The sequence below is a fragment of the Crotalus tigris genome, unplaced genomic scaffold (genome assembly GCF_016545835.1).
Source record: "Crotalus tigris isolate CLP2741 ecotype Arizona unplaced genomic scaffold, ASM1654583v1 scf7180000017625.6296891, whole genome shotgun sequence".
NCBI classification, from domain to species: Eukaryota; Metazoa; Chordata; class Lepidosauria; order Squamata; family Viperidae; genus Crotalus; species Crotalus tigris.
Window position 1 is genome coordinate 2,098,718 of NW_024096520.1, and position 18,286 is coordinate 2,117,003.

Genomic DNA, 18,286 nt, shown 5'->3' on the forward strand with positions numbered 1-18,286 from the left:
CATCCAAATTTTGATCACGTGACCATGGGGATGCTATGATGGTCATAAGCGTGAAAAAATGGTAAATTCTTTTTTTTCACTTATGTTGTGACTTTGAACAGTCATTGAATGAATGGTTCTAAGTTGAGGTCTACCTGTACATGCATGTGGATAATATTTTTCAGGGAAAAATATACACGTTGCATTACATATCCTAAGTTTCTTTGAGTAAATTCTACAGATCTCCTTCTTCTAGCAATTGCCTCTGACAGTGATGTTTGTAGTTAACAGAATTTATGAAAAAGTAAGTTTATGACTTTTGCAGGTCTGGAAAGCAAAGAAAATCTGAAGTAAGATCATAAACATATTCAAAGTTTCACCTAGCAATTACTTTGAGAATGACAGAGGAGATCCAATGTGGTCATTAAGTGAGAACTAAATATACTTTGTTATGTTGAATCAGGCTTGATCTTTAATTGACCTTTTTTCCTATGTTTAGAATTACGGTTTTATATATTTTATTACTTTTTATAAAAACTTATTTTGCATAAACTATTCCTAAGAAATATAATTTTAATATCAACATACCATACACGGACGGCCACCAATTATATTAAATCCAAGAGATCCTGAATCACGATGAAGAATAAGAGTCAATGTTTTGGTTTCTTCGCCCTAGAAAAAAGCAAGGAAAATCAATTTAATATTGACAAGTGTAAGACAATTTTTTCTTCATAAAAATGACTTGAAAAACTACTAGTACCTAGTTGAAGATTAGATTTCTACAAGTTTAAAAAATGAAGCAATCACTAACTTTTATTATCTTGGATTTTTTTTTTATTCTAAGACAACATTTTAGTGCTTATATAGGGACCTACTGATTGCATGTGTCATTTACATAAGTAGGTATCTTCATATACATTACTACAACTATTTAGCATAAAGAAAATGCAACAATGAATTCTGGAATATTAATTAACTAGAAACCTTTGACGGTGGTAGCTAATGCAGTTGAAAATACAGATTACCTTCCAAAGATAAACATGAACATAGTTCTAGGAATGTAATGTACATAGTCCATATTTTCCATAAATATTCATGATTGGTAGGGAGTTATCAAAGGAAAGTGGCTGTTCCCAACTGTTTTATAAACTTGATATCAGAGTAAAGGACAAGGGATCAAAATTAGAATACTTATTCTGATGGAAGAATTCTCTTTTCCATATGATTCCACTTCTTACTAAAACATGGCAATAATGATTTCACTCTTATGTCCTATCAATATACATTAGTCACATTATCAACATTTTGACAGAAGTAAGTTTGACCACACAATTCTCATTTTTGTAAATTGTATATTGTGCTACTTTCTGATCAGGAAGCAATGTCTGTATAAAGTATACTTATTTAATATGACTGAAATGCTGTCTGACTCTTATCAACTCCAGTGACAATTTCCCTCTCCCCTCGATTTACAAAATATTTTGTAATTGTTTGTATGCAGACTTTTCTAAAGTACTATGGTAATAAATACATTTTCTGATAAGAAACAACAGAGAAAACTGCCATATCTAAAATATATACCATTTTTTTAATTGTGAAAAAAGTGCATAGTACAATAACAAATTAGTCATGAAATTCTCCAAATTGATTGTGTCTGGCCCACTGTTGATCCTGTTCCTAAGTATAGAAAGGATATACCAGCCTTACATCCTTTATCGCTGCTGAAATGGGGAGATAAAGCATGTATGTGGATTTAGCTCTAAGTGCTTGCAATTCCACTTGATAAAATATCAAATATCAGAGATGGAAACAATTTCTACTTGAGACCTATACCTGGAGATCAGAGTTCAAAATGCACTCTACTCAGTTGTAGTATTACCACAAGATCCTATGAAGGGCCAGTATTGTATTTCTTGGGAAAATAGGAGGATTTTAAGTTTTTTTTAATCTCCCATCAGTAATATTGGAGAATGCAACAACTGTGTCTCCCCACTACTATATCAGGCAGTGTTCACTGTGGAATAATAAAAATGAAATCAAGCTATTATATGTGAAGGTGATATAAACTTTAATTTTGAAGCTTCCATAAAATAAAATTAGATACAATGTAATCACCATTAATTCCTTTTATTTTTCAATATCTTTTAAAATTGAATTGTTGGTTCCACTGAAGCAAGGCATTCTTTAATGGATCTAAATGTGCCCCCAAGTTGATAGCGCCTATTGGTTAGTTCATATATCATATATGATATATGTTTCAGCTGTATATATTGCTAGGCGTATTTTAAAAACAAATCACACTAAAGGAACAATCTCTCAAAATATTTAAAACTACCATTAAAAAACAACCAATTTAAAATATTAAATATTTCTATAGCCATGTATCTTCCCACTAATTTCAGATTGGAATTGTACCAAAACACCAACTTCTTTAATTAAGGATAAAATTACAATCTACTGATTAATAATTAAATATTCCTAGCAGCTTTCAAAATAGGAAACAGATTCCAACTTAATATACCTGGTTGCTAGCACTTGCTATGATTTCAAAGGTATAAACATTTGCTTTCCAAATGGTCCAGAGAATTAACAAATCAGAAAAATATAGCTGTTAAGATAAAATTTTTGTTCTACCTTTAACACCCTGTAAAAATATTAGCTAATGTATAAGTGGTTTGTAATTGATGTATTTTACAGAGTAACAAGTAACAATTCTTTTTCTGTTCCCAAAGCCATTTAAATCAAGGTTTTCACATTTATATCACAATTCCTCTTGAAAAATTAAGGTGTGCCACGGAAGAGTCCAGAGATCAAAATGATAGTAATTTTAGAAATATATTGTTCATTACAGAAATAAGGGAGTAACAGTCTTGTCAAAAAGTTTATTGAGGTTGGGAAGAATGCTTACATCCATTTTGATAGGATTACTTTTCAGCTTTAGTTGCTTGAATATTTGGAAAGTCATATATATCCTAGTTACAGTATTACAAAATCTTCCTGTTTATGATTTAGCCACAAGAGAAATAACAGAACTTCTGGAATTTGAGACTTGATTCAAGGCAGTTAGTCTAATGCAAGGGTCTTCAAACTTGGCCCTTTTATGACTCATGGACTTCAACTCCCAGAATTCCTCAGCCAGCATGCCTGGCTGAGGAATTCTAGAAGTCCATGAGTCATAAAAGGACAGAGTTTGAAGACTCCTGGTCTAATGAAAGCAGACTGAAGATATACATACTAGTTCCAGAACTTCAGTCATTAAAATGATAAGCACTATAAAAATATATGGGTATGCAAAATGTGTGCATAATTCATGGATCTTTACTATTAGCTTCTGACAATCACATTCTCACATGCCTTCTTTGTGAATATGGTTCCCATGAAACATTTTAATCTAGATATTCTAATTTTAGTCTGACTCATATTAGTAACTGAAATGGTTAAACCCATTTCAAACCCATTATTAAACCCATAGTGTCTACAGTGCACATGTAATAGAAAATAACTACATAGTAAAATAGTGAAAAAGTTATGATTCTGCATAGAATTTAATCAAATATTTTCCAAGCAATTCATAAGCAATTAATGCCATAAATTACAATTGTTCTGTGAAAATGTGACACAGATGTTTTAGGCTTTAAGAGACTCGACTTCAACTAAGTAAGAGACAGAATAAAAAGGATTCCATTGGTGGAAATCTTAATGGGAAAAAACGACACAGGGTGCTTGGGATACTCTGAAAAATGAGATAATAAATGTCCAAACTAAAACAATACCACTGAAAAGGAAAAACAAGAGACTCTATGTGAGACCAGCATGGCTGCACAAAGAGCTCTCTGACAAAGTAAGGGACAAAATACAAATATTAAAAAATGGAAAGAGGGACATAAAACTAGAGCAGAATACCAGCAAATAGCCTGCAAAGATGGAGTCAAGAATGCTAAGGCTCAGAATGAACTAAGAGTTGCAACAAATGCCAAAAATAACAACAAAAAGTTTTTCTTTCGATAAATAAAGAACAAAAAGAATATCAAGGAAACTGTTGGTCCACTAATGGAAGAAGATGGCAAGAAGATAACAGTAGCAGGGAGAAAGCAGAACTGCTTAATTCCTTCTTTGCATCTGTCTTTAAGCAAAAGAAAAAAATTGTCCAACCTCTCAAAAGCACCACTATGGGAGACAGAACAAGAATGCAGGTCAAACAGGCAAGGAATTACCAAGAGAACACCTATCTGCTTTGGATCAATTCAAATCTATGGGACTAGATGTTTTACTTCCCAGGGTATTGAATGAATTGGCAGATCTGATCTTGGAATCACTGAATGAAATCTTTCAGAACTCCTAGAGCAGCGGTTCTCAACCTGTGGGTAGTGACCCCTTTTGGGGTCGAACAACCATTTCACAGGGATCGCCAAAGTCCTGGAGTTTTTCCTCATTAGAATCCTTATGAAATGCAGTCCGGCATTCTTTTTGGGGGGGGAGGGAGTTCCCCTTTTTCATGAGCTATGCTACTCCCTCTTATTCTATTAGCTTTCGAATGCCAATAGAATAGAGTCTAATTCTATTGGCTTTCAAAAGCCAATAGGAATTGTCCAGGCCTCCTCTGCCCTGCTGAGCCCGCCAAAAGTCCCAGTCGGCAAACATTGCTGCAAATTGTCTGCAGCTAAGGTGAGCTTTCTGGAAGTTTCCACCCCTCCCTGCTGAGCAACTACTAAATGTAAGTAAAAGAGGGCCAGGGGTGGGAGGGCTGCCCAGGAGCGCCTGGGCCTGCCTGCTGCCCCACCGAACGGGTGGTGGCCATGGTGAGGCTAGCGGGGCAGCGGCGGTGCTGGGAGGGTAGCTGGTGCGCATGGGGCCCGGCAGGTGGCTTACCTCCCATGGGCTGGGACAGCTGGTGGCCCAGCCGGTAGTCAGCCTGCATCGTCGCTGCCGCTTGCCATGGCCACCGAGGAGTGCCTGGGCCTGCCTGCCACTGCACTGAATGGGCGGTGACCAAGGTAATGCTAGACAGGCAGCAGTGGGCGCTGGGAGGGTAGCTGGTGTCCGTGGGGCCAACTCTCAGCTGGATGACAGGAGCCGGGCTGTGTGTAGCAGCCCCGCCAGTTCGCCACTGATGTCCCGACGCCAACCCAACTCCCAGCTGACTGTCGGGAGTCGGGCTGTGCTTCTCGGGGCCATGCGGACATCGGCCAGCTGCTGGCTGCATCCTCCCCATTTTCCGGCTCATGGCAAGCCCAAGGGCTTGAAACACACCCCTGACGCCACCCTGGGCCAGCTCAGCTGCATGAGTGGCCGGTCCGAGCCGGGTCTCGGCTGCTGCTGGCGCTGCTGCTGGGCTTCTCCACCGCTGCTGCCGCTGCTGGCTGAGCTGAGCTGCAGTGGTGCACCGGTCCCCATGCCTCCTGGTTATCCAGCTGTGCTCCACCCCCAGCAGCCCTCCGCGCTGCGCTGGAGCTTCACCCGCATCGCCCGGCCCACCTCCCTCACCATCAGAGGCCACCTCGGCCCTCTGGCGCCCAGCGCGGCCCTGGGGCTGGCGGGCAGGAGCGACTCCTTCCCGGCTCAACAGGCTCCAGGCGGCGGAAGCGGCCAGGCGGCGGGGAAGAGGGCAATGCCCACATGTGCATCGGAGGCCAGCCAGACGGGCCGGGAGGGGAGAAGCAGCGCCTTCCGAGTGGGAGTTGGCGCTCCAGCTGCGCCCCTCTCACATGTGACGAGTCAGGGAAGGGTTTGGCGGTGAAGGGCTGTGCAGCGTGGAAAGGGGCTCCCACGATCCTGCTGCTGTAATGGTGCTCAGAAGGCTGGAAGGGTGGGCAGGTCCCGGGGGGGCGGCTGGGAGAGGGCAAGAGGTGCCGGGATGAGGATGGGGGGCTCCAGACTACCATCCCCAGCAGCCCTAAAAAGCACTGTGAAAGAGTGGGGAATGCTGGGAGTTGCAGTTCATCACCATCTGGGAAAACATGACTCTCCAAAGATCAATCCTTCCTTCCTTCCTTCTTCCATCTCCTTCCCTTCCCTTTCAATCTCTCCTTCCTTCCTTCCTTCCTTCCTTCCTTCCTTCCTTCCTTCCTTCTCCATCTCCTTCCTTTCCCCTTCAATCTTCCTTCCTTCCATCCATCTCCATCTCCATCCCTTCCCCTTCAATCTCTCTTTCCTTCCTTCCTTTCCCCTTCAATCTCCTTCCTTCTCCATCTCCTACCTTTCCCCTTCAATCTTCTTTCCTTCCTTCCATCTCCAACTCCATCCCTTCCCCTTCAATCTCCCTCTCCTTCCTTTTTTTCCTTCCCCCTTCAATCTCCTTCCTTCCTTCCCTCCCTCCCAACATTTTTGAGCAAGGAAGAGTAAGCTTCTCCAGCGAGCATTGCTATATTGTTTTTGTAATTAATTATTATGCTTTAATTATGTTCAATTCGTAACAATGAAAATACACCCTGCATATCAGATATTTACATTACAATTCAAAACAGTAGCAAAATTACAGTTATGAAGTAGCAACGAAAATAATTTTATGGTTGGGGATCATCACAATATGAGGAATTTTATTAAGGGGTCGCAGCATTAGAAAGGTTGAGAACCACTGTCCTAGAGAATTGCCAGGGGACAGGGAAAATGCTGATGTGGTTCCAACATTCATAAAAGTGGATCCAGGAAACTACAGACAATCAGCTTGACATCAATATCTGGGGAAATCTTGGAAAAGTTAATCAAGCAGCAAATTTGTAAGCACCTAGAAAAGAATAAGATGATTACTGGAATTCAGGATGGGTATATTAAAAACATATCATGCCAGACAAACCTTATTGTCTTCTTTGATAAAGTGACTAAAATAGTGGATCAGGGAAATGCTATGGACATAATATACTTGGACTCAGTAAGTCATTTGACAAAGTAGAACAACCAGCCAGATACAGTAGAACTATGTGGAATAGATGGTTCCACCACCAGATGGATTTGCAGTCGGATGATCAGTGAACCGATTTATTCTTCATAGCATTTGAGGGAAGGACAAGAAGCAATGTGTGGAAGATTGTCAAAGGGAGATTCAACCTGGAAATAAGGAGAAATTTCCTGAATTGAGAACAATTAATCAATGGAACAGTTTGCCTCCCTGACTGTTGGAAGTGTTCAAGAAAAGATTGGACAACCATTTTTCTGGGATGTTATAAAGACACCTGTCTTGGGAAGGGGATTGGACTAATAGAGCTCCAAGGTCTTAAGATACTTCTTTTTCTTTTCGCATGTTAATAATGAAACTGTCAGTCAAATTATATTAATACTCAGAAATATTCTGTAAGCTGTAGGGTCACATATTTTCCTGTCACTACTTTGAACGAAAAGGGAAGAAAGCTAAAATCAACTAGTAAATACTACAGACCCTTAGAAATTCCTACTAACTTGTAAAATTGTACAGCAAAGTAGAGTTTGGAAAATATTACTAAGTCAGACTTCAAAGAGCAACATATCATTATGCCTCAAGTTTAATTATATGTAAATACCACTGATTTCACCAAGATTCTTTTTAATATAAGCTAAACATGTTTACATCTCAATCTCTAAATCTCTGATACTGTGTATCATCAAAATCCAGTCTCCAGAGAAGCTCTGCTTTCTGCTCACCATAATTTATTGCATACTTAACTCTTCCAGAAGGAGAAAAGTGGAAAAAAGAGGAGACTGTTTTTATGATCTAGTAAGTTCAGAAAAAAAAAAACACAAGGATGTCATTGTCACAAAATCCTATCCTCTGTTTTCCATTGCTTGATAGACGAAAAAAAGAACTATATTAATCAAGAAACCAATTCTAGATTGCATTTAGAATTGAAGCCATGATTAAAGCAGAGGAAAAAGCTTTCCACTGCTACTTCTAATTCCAATGCTACTATAAAAAAGAACAAAATGGCAATGTTTCATATATATATACTAACTAGTTAAGTTTGGGAGAATTTCTTTTAGAAAGTTTTGTAAACATTGTCCACATCAACTTTGCTATGCATCCTAGTTTCATCACTGTTTGCATTTTAGCAGAATAATTGGAGAGGGAAGGTGGAAAAAAAACCCATATTGATAAATCTACCAGATGTGCTTCCAAAGCTGTGACAACTTTCTTGCCCCTCCAGAAATGAACATTTTTAAAGAATGCGGAAAGGGCTCCCCCTCTCCTGGTCTGACTAAATACCTTCTCTGTCAATCACACGGATCATTAAGGGAAGGAAAGATTTTGCTGCAAAATGCCATAGCTACAAACCCCCCCCCCCAACTCAGATAATCTGACCCTAAAACAAATGGAATGTTTCTGGCATGCTGTCTTCCCACAGCTGAGTCAAACTCTTAAGAAATAATTATGTATTTCAAGTTAACAATAATGGTTGTTGGGAAAAGAAAAAGAAAAAGCAAACACCAAAATATGAACAGTTGTTTCAATGACATCACCATTATCAAATAAACTGCTGGTAAAAAGTATGATCTAAGGGTCACATCAAAACTGTTAAGAGTTTCTTTTGCAGCCCCCAAAGTGAGACAAGTAGTGATGGATTTTTTGTTTGTTTTCTTGCTTGCTTCCATTTTTAAAGTTGTGAGATTTTAAATGGGGATTTTTGGCCTTGTACATGCTGAAGTCACCCATTCTACCACTTAAAACTCTCAAACCCCTCTTTCCAAAACTTACATTTCTTGAGGTTTTACCTTAAATCAATTGTGGTGTATACCTGATATACTCTAAAAAACTTAGACCTCTAGGTAAGAGAAGTTGCCATTAGAGGTTATTATTATTTGACATTTGTTAAATGTATCAAAAGCAAAGAACAGATACTCATCACATTGAGTAAACAACATTATGCAAAGCAAAGAACAATGAAAAGTAATAGATAAAAGAAACCTAAAGTTAAAAAAAGTTTTAAAAAAACTACAGAAAGTTTAAAGTTAAAAAAATAAAACTACATAAAAAATAAAGTGATCTATCTAGTCCAGCTGACACCAACATTATTTACCACATCTCTCATATCTTCTCTACTCATAAACAAACTATAATTGCTTCCACTAAATCAGTACATGTTTTCAGACATTGACTTTTGTTCCTTTAATTTGTAATCTCCTTTTTTTTCTAGGAGCAGATCAACTTCTTCCAACAATAACGTTCTCAGCAGGAGTCTTCAAACTTGGCCCTTTTATGACTTGTGGACTTCAACTCCCAGAATTTCTCAGCCAGCATGCCTGGCTGAGGAATTCTGGGACTTAAGGTCCACAAGTCATAAAAGGGCCAAGTTTGAAGACCCCTGGTTCTCAGTTTCTCTCTTCCTTTAAGCCCATTCATTCTTCTTTCATATATTATTTCTGGGGTCCAACTCAAACTTCTGCTTATCACCATATAAGGCTCAGCTATTGAGTACTTTCTGGACAGTCTCTCCTCACTTGTTTTTACCTGTCTTATCAGTTATCTGAGACCAAGTATGATGAGAGCACCTTCTCTAAGTAGATTGGAGGCTTGATGCTTCTTCTCTGGTGCTGCTCACATTCTGAAATACATTATCTCCTGCAGGAGAGGGTATTCTAAAGTTCAAGAAGGCCCTTTAAATATCTGCACTTTTACTGTATGTTTGGGCACTAATTATGGTACCTTAGCCAGGCGCCATCTATCGGGATTTTGCTAATGTGATGGAATGTCTAATAGTCCCTAGAAAGATGGACAGAAAACAAGACTTGCAAAAGAGATATCTCAGCCTAGGGGAGGGAGAAAGCATGAGAAAAAGACTCAAAGCAACTCCATCTTTATTGTGCTACGTATAAGTTTAGTGGGAGAATTGTTCTGACAAGCTTTCCAGATTCGGTTAAAATAAATAAAGATCTTTCTAGAAATCCGGGTGATTTCCTATTCTTTATTTTTCTATAATCTATTTATATTATGTTATATATTTTATAAATGGTCATGAAGTGTGTACTATACAAATTCATGTACAAATAAGCACTTGTTTGGGAATTCATTCTTCATTCATTTACTCTACAAGACTAGATTATATCAATGTACTGATTTTATACTGGGCACTTAATTTAGCATTCAATCCACATTCATTCAGCATTTATTCATCTTTGACTCAACTGCATTCACCTAAGTTTCTCTGACAAACCCAATTCCCTCTTCCATCAGCAGAAACATGCTCCTCTACACAACTATTTTGCTTCTTGCAACATTCATTAATTGCAGCAGACCACATTGTATCCAATAACTTTCTACTACCATTTGTGCATTTTAACATTCTACTACAGTATACAAATTTATCTATTTGTTCTGCTCTTTCACCATTTATATATGCCTTGGAATTATCCAGCCTTTTTTTTTTTCTTCCCAAATACAGCTAATCTGTACTGATAGCTAATCTCACACTCCATAATCCTTATTGCATCAATTTAACATGGAATATAGCAAATATATTAACTATCATTTGGGTTCTCAGTCAATAACACTGCATAAAAAAGTGCACATAGTCACAACTTTAACCAATACTTCTATTCCATCACCACAAACAAACCTCAAATATTCATTAAATATCCAAGAGGGACATTATGTAACCCTTGACTTGATGAGACAAAAATAAAGAAAATTATCAAAATATAACCTTATAACCTCCATACTTAAGCTGACAATATCACTGTTTATGCCAAGAATTAGATGGTGAAGAGATTTCACTGCATATGATACCAGCTACTTTAGCTAAGCTTTGCAAATAAACATTTCACAGAGACATTATTTTTATTTTCAGATGTTATTTAAATACCTATATATGCATAATTTGCAATTACAGTAGTCCTAAACTTACAACCACAATTGAGACCAAAATTTCCGTGGCTAAGGAAGACAGTTGTTAAGTGAGTTTTGCTCCATTCTTCTACCTTTCTTGTCAGAGTTGTTAAGTGAATCAGTTCAGTTAGCAACATGGCTGTTAAGTGAATCTGGCTTCCCCATTGACTTTGCTTGTGAGAGGGTCACGAAAGGTGAGAACATGACCCTGGGACACTGCAACTGTCACAAATACATGCCAGTTGCCAAATGTCTTGAATTTTGATCATCTTACCACAGGATGCTGCAACAGTCATGTGAAAAACAGTCATAAGTCACTTTATTCAGTACCATTGTAACTTTGAATGGTCACTAAATGAATTATTGTAAATCGAGGACTACCTGTATTTTCAATTTATGCTTTATTTCCTAATATAGGTCAATAATATATATGCATTATTCATATGTATCTTAAGTCATAACATAAGCAAATGCAACACTGATCCTCTCTCACATCCCAAAAATATATATTTAAAAAGAAACTATATTTTATACTTCAAATGTACCTTGACTGTTTTAATATTAATAAGCATGTATTAATAAGCATATGTTTTAATATTAATAAGCATATAATAAGCATAACCCACAAGATGTCAAGGTCTTCATCGAAATCGATGGATGAACAACTATTAATAAGCACAAGCAAAATACTAACAGCTGCCCTTGGAACAATTAGTATTTTATATAAGCTTATTTTGACATAGTGGGCTTGTGAATAAAACCGTCTTACATTAACTGCTACAGAATATCTTAGCATCACTGCCTGCCTGCCATTTGTTTATAACTTTGCCCTTTGCCGCACATAACTATGTTGACATCATGGTCTGATTAAATAATCCAAGGATCAAAATATTGGAAACTTGCCATCCTTCCATTCTCCACACAGGGTGAGAAAAGAGAACAGATCTATAGCCATGCTGTGGTTTGACTCTGTACTTCTTCAGTGTTTAAAGATGTATATTTTATAATTGCACTTCTTCTGGCTGAAATTGTTAACCTTGGAAAGTTGCCCAAAAGGCTGTGAAAGACATATAATTGATTGAGGACTGTGCCACACTTTTGTGGTGACTTGACACCTTTGGGCTTTCTGCAGATTACATGCTGCCTTTTTCTGAAAACTACATAACAGCCTTTTTGTGGGCAGGCTGAAAACAAACAGTCATATTATCCAGCTGTGTCCATAAATCTGATGAAAACATTGCTGCAGAGCTATCAAAGACTTTAAGCAAGAAAATAGCAAGTGTCCAGTTGGGTAATTTAATAATGCCCCAGCCCTGTTACAAGACCAAAAGACAATTTAGGCATTACATGTCCCAGTGATGAGATCATTCTGTATCTGCGCACTTATGAAAACAGATTGAGAAATGCATATAACGTTTTGCTCACAATTGCACATTTCAGAATGGGACCTCAAAGATCTAATTCTATTATTCCAATATTCTAATAACAAATATAAAAAAGCATGTATAAGAAACTATAGAACAATAGTGGCGAACCTATGGCACGCATGCCAGAGGGGGCATTCAGAGCCCTATCTGTGGGCATGCGCACATGCCCCGGAGAGGGCAACTGTCTCTCTTCAACCAACCGCCCGCTAACTCGCCGAGGTCCCACATGGCTGGATGCATCCCAGCACCCATGCGCTCACTGGCCTCTGTGTGCAGGGGCTGATGGTGTCAGGCAGTAGCCGCCCCGGGCCCTAACTCGCCTTGCCCTGTGACAATGGCACCGCCGCCCTGCCTCCCCTTGCCTCGTGAGCCTCCTGCCCACCACCCAACCTGCCAGAGACCCCCCTGGATCTCTCCCAATCCTGCCTGGCTCCCACAGGCATCCCTCCCCATAGGCAACATTGAGCTGGCCATGCCCACCCTGGCCATGCTCACCCAATCTGCCATGACCACCACAGCCATGCCCACTCAGTGGGCCATGCCCACCTAGCACCCGGCAATAAATAAGTGGGTTTTGGGTTGCAGTTTGGGCACTCGGTCTCTAAAAGGTTTGCCATTACTGCTATAGAAGCTATCTGCATTTTACAACCTTAACAGGTATCCAAACTCTAGATCCAAGTATTCAGACACTGGTTTCATGGCAAGAGTTAACATGGAAGAAAGTAACTGCAAGCTACCCAGAGTCATTAATGGAGATGGGCCACCATAGAAATGGATCAAATAAATAAAGTAGAAGGTTGACCCCAAAGCAAATCAGCAATTGAAGCTCATACTGAGGGACAGAGCAGGACCATAAATTTCAAAAAAGGAAAAATACTTACATACGATCAGTGTATAGATATTAATAGCATCATACTTGGTAAGAAAGTTTGGTTTTAGGAATCCAGGATAGGGAGCAAAAAGAGAAGAACTTGGTGGTATACCCTAAGCAGAAAGCTAGCTTGGATTATAGAAACATCAGGAGATAAAAAGTTTCCCATCAACATCAAAGTATCAGCAATATACAAATGAAGGTATGAAATTCCACAAAATAGGAAACTAAAAAAAAAAAAAGAACATAAAGTTGTATGTTGAAAATGAATGTGGATCCTGGATGCTATAGCTCATTGAATTACCCCTATGAATTTAGTTTTACAAGGAGACCACAACGATGATTGAGGTTTGCTGGATTACCATCAAGTTACTTTGGCATAGTCTTAGTTATCCCACAGAATAAATGCGGCAATACGGAACAATTACTTCTTGCACTCTTTCAATATTGACTTTTTCTAGTAAAAATGATTGGATTAAAAGTTAATTTAAAACAGTTCCCTAAGAACCATCAATTTCACCGGTGGAAGCAAGTTGAAGAAACTTCAAATTTCTGGGCATTTCTTTCATTTTGCTCTCAGATAAGAACTCCACATATATTACCTTGATCTGAAACCACAGCCTTTTATATACTCTAAAATTAGTAGCAACCAAAATAGTGGATCAGGTATGGAGACCCATATCTACCCCATCTTTTATAATACAGGTAGTCAGATACCTGAAGAAAGCTATCTCCCCACAGTCTTCTCTTCTCCATGATAAATGCACCCAACATTTCCAACATTTCCTTTTGTTTTCTTAGAGACCTCTTAGTTTCCTGGTTGTCTTCCTCAGAACATGCTCCAATTTGTCTCTATCCTTCGTAAAATATGGGGGCTATATATATATATATATATATATATATATATATATATATATATATATATATATATATATACACACACACACACACACACACACACACACACACACACACACATATATATATTCATGCTAGGCAAAGATTTCCCCACCCCAGGAATGTCACATTTTGTACTCAGTAGGCTAGACTGAGAAGTCAATCTTAGAAGGCAGTGATGAGGCACGTCTGTCCTGCTATCGAGAAAACTACATTGACCCTTCCATTACTGTATTTCATTCCAATGCATCATCCTTGGGCTGTTTGTTTTTTTAGTTTGTTTACAAACATTTACTGATACGAGTATTTTCCATCAAGTCAGAGAATGTTAGTTGTAGGCAACTTTGGAGTTAAATAATTAAGAACCAATGTTCAATTGCAAGATGCCCATTAAAGTTACATTTTCTTTCTCTGGGCATTTTGAAGTGAAAAGATAGATCATTCATTAGGGTAGCAATCAAGAGAATCTTGCAAGCAACAAGAGACAAACTCCATTTTATCATTCTGCTTTCTCAAGATTCTAAAACAGATTTCACATGTGCCTTTGGTAATAGATGAACTTAGATATGTTAATGGACAGCCACACTCTGTAACATAATGAGAAGCAGCTGTTACCAAAGCTACATGGTGATCTTTCTACATAATTACCAATTCCTGCTATCGCCCTGAGTGATATCATCCCAACTGAGGTATCAACATTTCCTTTTGGAGAGAAGTGAGAAAGAAATGTTGATCTGGGTTATCCTTTATTTCCTTAAGAGAGTCACCATTTATGCTTTCACTTTTATTTATTTATTTACTAATTCTTCTATTTATATACACTGTAATCTGCATGAACTCCTGATGGTTTACAGCAATAAATGCTTGATGGCCTTAAAGATTTTCTAGAGAATTTTAGCAACTTTTTAAACTTAAATGTATGGCTTGCGACAGTAAGTTGCCCAAATGATCATAAAATGAATTTAAAAAGCAAGCCTCTTGAATACCCATTTCAAAAGATGGCATGAAGTATTTTCCTTCTATGATCAAAACATTAAAATATTTGAAACTCTCTACCAGCCTTCCCCAATCCAGGGTCTCCAGATGACTAAACTTTGACTTCCATAATTCCAAGGCTCTATGACCAAAGAAAGTTGACACTCAACTTTGACGGTAGTGGAAAAAAACTACGAAAACCCTCAAAAACAGTCATGATTGAGGAAACTATTGTTTCAAGGGGAAAAAAGACCCAAGTTTGATAAGAAGTATACAATATAGTTTATACAATATAAACTAATTGTGTAAAGGAAAGAAGACACAAAGGCAACTTTTCGTGGATATGAAATGAGTTGCAGTCCCCCCCCCCTCAAAAAAAGGACAGTACCAGGAAGACCAAGGAAACTTGGTAGATGCTTTTTAACTCTGATTAAACATCCACCACCACCACCCACCAAATCTCTGTTTTGCAAGTCCTATTTCTCCTTAAGTTACTGGAGAGCAGCTTAGCTGTAAATATTTGCCCTTCATGCTGAGCCTACCAGCTGGCTGAAACTGCAGCTAACAGATATGTCTGTAAAGGAGAGTTAGACAGAGACTGGAGGGGGCTAAACAGATTTCAAAGAAAAGAGGAGAGAGCTCTCTGCCTCCAACTCTCACTAATAAGGAAGAGAGAAGAAAATAAACAACAAATATCCTGTCTCCTCACTCTTCTTTCTGCCTTGATTTGTTTGCTGATCCCCAAGTCACAGGATACAGGATGCCAAAAGTCTGGCACTCGTATGGCCACCCCAGGCTCTTGTTTTGTTTTGCCCCCCAAGACGGATGTTTCCTCTCACCAAAACATTTGTGCCAAACTATTCCTGACCCCACTTGAATGTTAAAGGCCTGGCACATTTGGAGGTGACCACATTCAAAAGAGTTTATCCTGCAGGGATGAATATGAGAGGTGCATAAAAGGGGCCTGAACATTTGGTATGTAATGTCTGGCAAAAGGAGGGAGGGAAGGAGGGAGGGAAAGAAAGAGAAAGAAAGAGAGAGAGAAAGAGAGAGGGAGGGAGGGAAAGAAAGAAAGAAAGAAATGAAAAGGAAGGAAGTAATAATTTAAAAAAATTAATACTGGTTTGTGTAACCAAGCTTCCAATGACTGGGGCATCCCACAGATCTGAATTGCAAGAGATTTTTGAGGAAGCTACAAACACATACACACATTAGAGAGGCCTTCAGGTAGCTCAAAGCTCACATATCTGCAATCCTATCCATGAATGCTCAGAAGTAAATGCTGAGGGATGCAACTTTTATGGCGGTCCTCTGCTTTCTTAGGGCCACAGGCCACTTGATCAGATGCAAGGGCTGACGCTCCAAAGATATTGTGGCAGTCTTTTCTTTGAAATCTGTTTAGCCCCCACCGATCACTGTCTAACTCTCTCCCTTCTTTACAGACACATCTGTCATCTCCCTCCCTCTGGGGCGCCCCGTGAGAGGACAAGTGACTTGAGGGGAAAAAAAGGGGGTGCAGAGAACGGGATGGAGGGCGAGAGAGGCAGCCCGGGGGGGGGGCACACAGTGCCGCCCGCCTGTCGGACTCACCTTGCTGGGCGCAAAGGCGGCCAGGCTACGGCCGAGCGAGTCGAGGCGGGCGCTGTACTCGGTGAACTTCTTCTGGTAGCGCAGCGCTGTCATCTGGAGCTCGAGCTGGACGGCCGAGAGCTGCGAGAGGAGCGACTTCTCTCGCTTGCCGGCCCGCAGCGCCTCTTTCTTCAGCTCCTTTTCGAGGCCGGCCAGTTTAGCTTGGAGGGCGCCGTTGTGCGCTTTGAGCGCCTGCAGGCAGCAGTGGGAGCCGGCCTTGCGATCGCGGTGGGTGAGCACCAAGCCGCAGCCCTGCTCGCAGATCCCCACCGGCCGGGCCTCGCAGCTCTCGCGCATATGCGCGTCCACGTCGCGCAAGTTGAGCACCTCGGCGCAGCCCTTATGGCGGCACTTGGCCGGCGAGTAGTCGCACATCTCGGCGTGCTCGGCCAAGTGCTGCAGCTTGACCACCTTCTCGCAGCCCCGCTCGCGGTTGGCGCACTTGATGTCCAGCTTGAGGATGAGGCTCTTCAAGGGCAGGACGTGATTCAGCTCCTTGGTGGACATCCGCTGGCACTTCACCGGGCAGCTGCCTTGTTGCACGACCCACGGCAGGACGCAGCCGGCGCAGAACACATGACCGCAAGGGGTGGTGAGAGGGTCCTCCAAAACTTTGTTGCACAGATTGCATTTGAAATCGGGATCCACCTCCCCGCTGAAGCGATCCAGCTCAAACCCCATCGCTCCCCGCCTTCGCCGACCACAAGGCAAACGCCTCCGTCCGTCCGTCCGTTCACCCGCGCGCGCGTGCACCCACACCCAAACTCCTTAAACCGCTGAGGTGAAAAATGATTAAGCCGCAGTTTTAATCGGCTAGTTTAAAAAAAATTATAATAATTAAAAAAAAGCCCGGGCGTTCCAAATCACAGGGTGTCCCGAGAACAAGAAAAAAGAGAAAAAAGAAAAGAAAACGTTCCTTCGAGAGAAGAAGCCCCAACTGCAGAGGTCGCCGGACATTTATTCTCACCGCTCTCCCCTCTCATTCCTTGCGAGGCACGAGGATCAGCCCAGACTGGCTGACTGCAGGCTGTCTACTGACTGGACTAATTGCCTCAGACTTCCTTGCAAATGCTGGAGAGGAATCCTCTACCGCATTGATCCTAGTTAAAGCGCAGAGCTTCCTTCTCCCACCTCGCTTCCCTCCTTCCCCTCACGCACGGCCTTTCCCAAACCCCTCCTGCTCTCGCCTTTTTTGGCTCGATTAGCTCCTTTTTTGAGAGAGAGAGAGAGATTCGGATGGGGGAGGCCTGATTCCCTGAAGCTGAGAATGCTGTTTATTCATGAGCATTATCAGCAGTAAGGTTTGCCGGATATATGAAGAAGAAAAAGGGGGAGAAAAAAAGTGACGGCTGAAGAATTCAGGGAAGGGTTGACGGCAGTTACATGAAGCTTTCTTTGTTTGGTGGGTTAGGGAAGTTCCGTGCTGAGAGGCTCTTGGAGCAGTTTCTGGTATTCTGGGGATCCCTTCCCATTTTATGCAAGAATGTTCTCTCTGTCATTGAAAATAATTATTTCGCTTTTTTTCCTTTTCCTTGAAGAAATGTCTGGGACAATGGAGCTGGAGCACACCATGTTTAGTTGCAATATGTTCTGCAGGAAGAGGACGGTTCTTCTGATGATGCATCTTCTGATGATGCAGTTGGTCTCCCAGAGAATTTTGTCAAACTTGCAGGTGACAGAACTTTGTAGGAAGTGCTAAACCCTTGGAAATGCAAT

The 18,286-nt window shown here is 40.4% G+C and overlaps 1 protein-coding gene across 1 annotated transcript in view; it reads right to left on the reverse strand.

Moving 5' to 3' along the window:
• PDZRN3 (PDZ domain containing ring finger 3) overlaps window positions 1-17,752 on the reverse strand; it is a 209,035-nt gene extending 191,283 nt beyond the window's left edge. The window contains exons 1-2 of the mRNA XM_039333586.1: window positions 16,532-17,752; window positions 568-654 (exon numbers count right to left, since the gene is read on the reverse strand). Coding sequence (XP_039189520.1) covers window positions 568-654; window positions 16,532-17,251 — 807 coding nt within the window. The 5' untranslated portion in view covers window positions 17,252-17,752. The remainder of the gene's footprint in view (window positions 1-567; window positions 655-16,531) is intronic.
• Between the last annotated feature and the right edge of the window lie 534 nt (window positions 17,753-18,286).